The 6,496-nt window shown below is 47.0% G+C and overlaps 1 protein-coding gene across 1 annotated transcript; it reads left to right on the forward strand.

Moving 5' to 3' along the window:
• Positions 1-1,057: 1,057 nt before the first annotated feature.
• LOC114165254 (uncharacterized) lies at positions 1,058-2,686 on the forward strand. The gene is made up of 2 exons (XM_028049912.2): positions 1,058-1,639; positions 1,946-2,686. Exons 1-2 carry the CDS (start codon positions 1,058-1,060, stop codon positions 2,684-2,686), a joined length of 1,323 nt encoding a protein of 440 aa, XP_027905713.2.
• Positions 2,687-6,496: the final 3,810 nt, after the last annotated feature.

The raw sequence follows: 6,496 nt of genomic DNA on the forward strand, positions 1-6,496 counted from the left end.
TGTTCATGGTGGTGCCCCATCTATATGGTCTGGTAAGGATTCAAGGTAAGGTTGCATCCTGACACTATAAGGAGTCAGTTAGTTTCACTTAGAGCGGACTAACTCCTGTGGTGAGAGTACCAGGAGGCCTGTAATTCATTAAGGGCTAACCTTGTGGTGAGGGAAATTGATTCATGGTAACACTTGTAACACATAGCTCGGGGGTGAGCATAGGTATCCACCACAAGTGCAAGCATCCGCTGAATCCGACCAGACTATATGTATCCGGATGAGTCGAGTCAGAGTCTAGTGTATTATTTGAAAAGTCATTACATGTTTGGATGATATATGAAATGCTTGGATTGTGTATTGACATATAACTACTTGATGAACTGTTTTACTCTAACTTACCCTGTTTGTTGTCTGGTTGTCTTGTATGTGGCTCTTCTCTTTTGCGATGATCATCAATTTATTGATGGGAGCAGATGTGCGAGGTCTTCGCGGTCAATAGGGGAACGGTGACTCCACTGCTTAGCCATCTGGGTTGGATTTTCTTTTTCTTTGAGCTTTCTTCTAGGGCAACGACCCATGTATTGGTTGTCCTTTAAACTTCCAGTTCGTTTTAGTTAAATTTCTGTATTTGTTTGGTTCGATATCGTTGTATGCCTTGGTTCATCGTAAGGCGTTTTGTGGAAACTTTAAGACTGCGCTACTCTACTATTTTGTTGTGACATTTCCTTTAATTATGGTTATTAATTAAATGGGGTGTTACATTTATGGTATCAGAGCGATCACTCCTTAGTTCTGTGGACTTGGATGTCCGCTTAGCTTTCTCTGTGTCTTCTGAGTTTTCTTAGTTATATTCTTGCCTTTATCAAGCTTAACCAAGTGATTTTCTGTGTGCTAGTGAATTATGACACCTCCTCGTAGGACTTCACAATCATCTCAGGGAGACGTACCCGATATCACCAGGGCAATAGAGGCGATGGTAGCTGCGATGATGCAACAAAGCACGACGATGATGCAGTAGCATGAGGCATCGATGCAGTGACAGGCAGCGCCACTTGAGCAACAATAGATGGCAATGCAGCAGATGGAGGCTGCAAGAGTGGTCGAGGATGCGCATAGGCAGCATATGGAGGCCCTCCGCCAGTTGGAGGAGAATAGGGCGGCTGCCCCTGTGTTTGGTCCCGAGCCACAACCTGCAGCCAGGAAGTGGAGCCTAGAGGACTTTATGAAGCACCACCCAGTGAAGTTTAATGGGAAGGTTAGCCCTGACGCAACAGACCAGTGGCTGAAGGATTTGGAGAGGATCTTTGATGCAAAAACATGCTCAACGGAGAACAGGTTGGCCTTCACAATGTACATGCTCACCGGAGAGGCTGAGCACTGGTGGATTAGTACAAAATCCATCATGGACGAGAGAAGTGAGCCGGTGACGTGGGAGACCTTTAGGGGGAAATTCCTCTCGGAATATTTCCTAGACAGTGTTCGGTATGCCAAGGAGGTGGAATTCCTCCAGCTGACCCAGGGAGGGAAGACAGTGATGGACTATGCTGAGAAGTTCAAGCATCTCAGCCACTTCTATACCTTGCCGCTCGATGAGGAGTGGAGATGCTGGAAATTTGAGAACGGCCTCAGGGGGGATATTCGCTTGATGGTAGCACCCTTATCCATCAAGGATTTTGCTGCTCTGGTGGAGAAGGCCAGAGTAATGGAGAAGATGAAGAATGAGGTAGAGGGTCAACGGCCACAACAACCTCAAAGGATTGGTGGACCTTCTGGGTCCAAGCCCAAACATGATGAGCGGAGGAGACCATATGATAGACCTCACCATCAGCCTCAAGGGTCTAGGAACCTTCCTCCCTAGCAAGGCAGAGTGTAGTGCTACATATGTGGGGGCCCTCATCTGAGGAGTGCTTGCCCACACATGGAGGGTTACTGTAGATGCAACAATTGTGGCAAGGAAGGCCACTTTGGGAAGGATTGTCCCAACCTTGTTAGGGTAGCAACAAGCCCTCCAGTTCAGACTCCCTACCAGCATCAGAGGAGGGACAGAGGCAACAGGCCTCAAGCGACCAGCAAGGTGTATGCTATGTCAGGAGCTGAGGCAACTGTTTCAAGTAACTTAGTTATGGGTAGTTGCATAATAGCTAATACTTCTTGCTGTGTGTTGTATGATTCTAGAGCGACACACTCATTTGTGTCAGATGCTTGTGTGAAACGTCTGGGTCTGCCGGTGTGTGAGCTGGTGGTATCTACTCCGGCGTCAGGTTTGGTCAGGTCGTCGTCCTTATATGCTAGGTGTCCGGTGGAGGTGGAGGGACGTAGGTACAAAGTGAACCTAATCTGCCTGCCCCTAAAAGAGTTGGAGGTAATCTTAGGGATGGATTGGCTCTCTGCCAATCGCATTCTTATAGATTGTCGAGAGAAGAAGCTGTTGTTCCCCAACACAGTGGAACCCGAGCTGTTATCATCTCACGGAGTCAGGAAGGAGCTAGAAGGTGGTGCGCAGTGTTTCATGATCTTCACCCATCTAGAGGTGGAGAGAGGAGAGGTGACGTCGGTGATACCGGTTGTACATGAATTTGAAGATGTGTTTCCAGATGAAATGTCAGGGTTGCCTCCTAATAGAGTGGTGGAGTTCTCTATTGACTTAGTACCTGGATCTGGTCCAGTGTTGATGGCCTGTATCACATGGCTCTAGCAGAATTGGTAGAACTCAAGAGTCAGATTGAGGAGCTACTAGGAAAATAGTTCATTCGACCCAATACTTCGCCTTTGGGAGCACCAGTGTTGTTGGTGAAGAAGAAAGATGGGAGCTCACGCTTTTGTGTGGATTATAGACAGTTGAATAAGATGACGATTAAGAATAAGTATCGCCTTCCGAGGATTGATGACTTGATGAACCACCTGCATGGGTCATCAGTATTCTCGAAGATAGATTTGCGGTCGGGATACCATCAGATCTTGGTGAAGGCTGAGGATGTACAAAAGACGACTTTCAGGTCCAGATATGGCCACTACGAATATGTGGTTATGCCTTTTGGTGTGACCAACGCTCCGACGATGTTTATGGACTACATGAACAGGATCTTTCGGCCCTTCCTAGATAAGTTTGTCGTAGTCTTCACAAACGATATTCTCATTTATTCTAAGACCCAGGAGGAGCATGCCGAACACATGAGGTTGGTTCTTGGTGTTCTGAGGGAGAAATAGCTATATGCCAAGTTGTCCAAGTGTGAGTTCTGGATGAATGAGGTTCAGTTTTTGGGGCATGTGATATCCGCTCAGGGGATTGTAGTGGACCCAGCAAAGGTCGAGGTAGTGGTAAAGTGGGAAAGTCCTAAGTCGGCCACAGAGATCAAGAGCTTTGTAGGGTTAGCGGACTACTATAGGAGATTCATAGAGGGATTCTCTAAGATAGTGGCACCTCTGACACTGCTTACTCGGAAGGACTAACCCTTCACTTGGACGGACAAGTGTGAGGAGAGTTTTCAAGTGCTTGAACGGAGGTTGACTAATGCTCCAATATTGGTAATTTCGGATGTTGGGAAACCATTTGAAGTCTACTGTGACGCATCTCATCTTGGGCTCGGCTGTGTTCTGATGCAAGAGAAGAAGGCAATGGCGTATGCTTCAAGACAACTTAAGGTGCATGAGCGTAACTATCCCACTCATGACTTGGAGTTGGCAGCCATAGTGTTTGCCTTGAAGATCTGGAGACACTGTCTTTATGGTGCTCAGTTTCGCGTGTTCAATGACCACAAGAGTCTCAAGTACTTGTTTGATCAGAAGGAGCTGAACATGAGACAGAGGAGGTGGATGGAATTCCTGAAGGATTATGACTTCGAGCTCCTATATTACCCAAGGAAGGCAAATGTAGTGGCTGATGCCTTGATTAGGAAAACCGTACATGCTGCACACCTTATGATCAAGGAGGTGGAATTATTGGAGAAGTTTAGAGACATGAGGCTGCAGGTGGAGTTGGGGTCCGAGTCCATTAGATGTAGTACCTTTACTATATCTAGTGACTTCTTGGACTCAATTAGAGAGAGGCAGTTATTGGATGCCAGTCTAAACAGGGTCAGAGAACAACTTGGGTCAGATGAGGCCAAAGACTTTGCTTTGGGTGATGATGGCATACTGAGGTTCCAGAGCAGAGTATGTATACTTGACGATGCTGAGGTAAAACGGTTGATCCTTTAGGAGGGGCATAAGAGTCGTCTTAGTCTATATCCTGGCATGACTAAGATGTACCAGGATCTTAAGGAAAACTTCTGGTGGCAAGGAATGAAGAAAGATGTGGCACAGTTTGTATCCGTCTGTCTGACGTGTCAGAAGGCGAAAGTGGAGCACCAGAGACCCAGTGGGATCTTACAGCCCTTGGAGATACCAGTGTGGAAAAGGGACAAAATCTCAATGGACTTTGTGACCCATTTGCCACGAACTTTTAGAGGGCATGACACCATTTGGGTGATAGTGGATCGATTGACCAAGAGTGCTCACTTCTTGGCGATGAACTTGAGGATGTCAATGGCCAAGTTGGCCTAGTTGTACATTAAGGAGATAGTAAGGCTTCATGGGGTGCCTTTCGAGCATAGTTTCCGACAAAGACCCGCGGTTCACTTCTCGGTTTTGGCAGACGCTACATTGTGCTATGGGTAGCAGGCTCACCATGAGTTCAGCTTATCACCCACAGACCGATGGCCAATCTGAGAGGACAATTTAGTCATTAGAGGATTTGTTGAGAACATGCATACTAGACCATTTGGGTGCTTGGGATGAGGTTCTGCCCTTGATCGAATTTACCTACAACAACAGCTTTCATGTGAGCATTAGCATGGCACCGTACGAGGCTCTTTATGACAGGAGGTGTTGGACTTCTCTCTATTGGTATCATGATGGGGAGGCAACGCTTGTTGGACCAGAGTTATTAGAACAAACTACCGAGAAAGTGAGGAACAGAATGCAGGCTTCTCAGAGTAGGCAGAAGGCTTACGCTGACTGTAGAAGAAGACCTTTAGAGTTTACGGCTGGGGATCATGTGTTCTTGAGGGTGACCCGAACCACGGGCGTGGGAGTGGCTCTCCGCTTAAGGAAGCTTTCGCCCAAGTTTCTTGGCCCCTATCAGATCACGAGGAGGATTGGGCCGGTGGCTTACGAGATAGCCTTGCCTCCTCAGTTGGCAAACCTTCACTCGGTATTCCACGTCTCGCAACTGAGGAAGTATATGTTTGACCCGGCTCATGTGTTGGAAGCCGAGGATATACAGATTAGAGAAGACCTCATTGTTGAAGTACCACCCGTCGCTTTAGAGGATAGCAAGGTTGAGGAACGCCGAGGAAAAGTTGTCAGTCTTGTTAAAGTCATCTGGGATCGGAGGACATGTGACTCGACTTTGGAGTTAGAGGAGGACATGAGAAAATCACATCCACATTTGTTTACTTGTTGAGTCTTTATTTTCGAGGTCGAAAATTATCTTGTTGGGGAGAATGTAAGGCCCAGTTTTTCTGCCCTAATATTTTAAGGGCTGTCTTATAACTGTTGGGCCTAAAGGCTGGCCCAAAGGATAAAACCATTCCTAGTTGCCCTAACTAACACTTTCCACTCATTTCAGAGAACCTAGAACTACAGCCGTCAACCTCTCTGCTAGGGTTTGCTTCCACTGTTACGTTGGCTAAGAGGACTCGTTGCTCCACGTAAGTATTCCTTTCTAAGTAATGCTGGTTCCCCTTTAATCATCTTTCGTATTCCCAGTTAGGATCCTCTGTTAACCTCATCTACTGGTTCTGTTCACCTTTATTTCAGCCCTGTAGTTCATCCCTAGAGCTGTTGTGCTCATAGTCATGTCGTTAGGGTCCTTACTGAACTTTTTCCAAGTACGGGGAAGTTAGAGTTTTGGGTCTTGAATGATTTTCTGGATGATTTAGAGTTTGTTGGGTGTTGTATGAACTATATGATTGTGATGAATCTGTGAACGACCTTGTACTGTTATTTGGGTGCGAGCATGTGACTGTTACATGAGAAACAGTGGCGAGATCTGTTACTCTCGCCCAGGCGAGAGTAACTCGCCCAGGCGAGACTTGCAGGAGCAAACCAGGGGTTTTGCGAACCCTCGCTCAGGCAGAGAGTTCTGGTTTTGAGCGAGGCACTGTCTCGCTCAAGCGAGAGTCACTCGTCTAAGAGAGGAGGAGTGAAAGCTTTGGGACGTTGTTGTGATTTAGCCCAAGCGAGCGACCTCAGTTTTGGGTGAGGGGTTGTCTCGCTCAGGAGAGGCAGGCTCTCTTAAGCGAGCCTGCGAGAACTCCCAACACCTGTCGCGATCTCGCCTAAGCGAGGGTCTACCGCTTATACGAGAGCACCTCTCTCGCCTGAGCTAGGGCTCTTGGCTTGAGCGAGATTCGTTGCAGGTTGGATGGTTTTCTTCAATTGGTAATTGGATTGTGGGTTTATGATGTATTTTGTATGATGTATGAAATCTGTGAAATGAAATGCATGGTATGTTCTGTATTAT

Source organism: Vigna unguiculata, chromosome 10, assembly GCF_037176805.1.
Source record: "Vigna unguiculata cultivar grain cowpea cultivar isolate G323 ecotype 2 chromosome 10, ASM3717680v1, whole genome shotgun sequence".
In the NCBI taxonomy this organism is placed as follows: domain Eukaryota; kingdom Viridiplantae; phylum Streptophyta; class Magnoliopsida; order Fabales; family Fabaceae; genus Vigna; species Vigna unguiculata.

Excerpts from the sequence above, each read along its gene's own strand:
- LOC114165254 (XM_028049912.2), top strand. The coding sequence starts at position 1,058 with ATGGCAATGCAGCAGATGGAGGCTGCAAGAGTGGTCGAGGATGCGCAT. Across the intron at positions 1,640-1,945 it reads GGGGGGATATTCGCTTGATG|GAAGGCCACTTTGGGAAGGA; the intron begins GTAGCACCCTTA and ends AATTGTGGCAAG.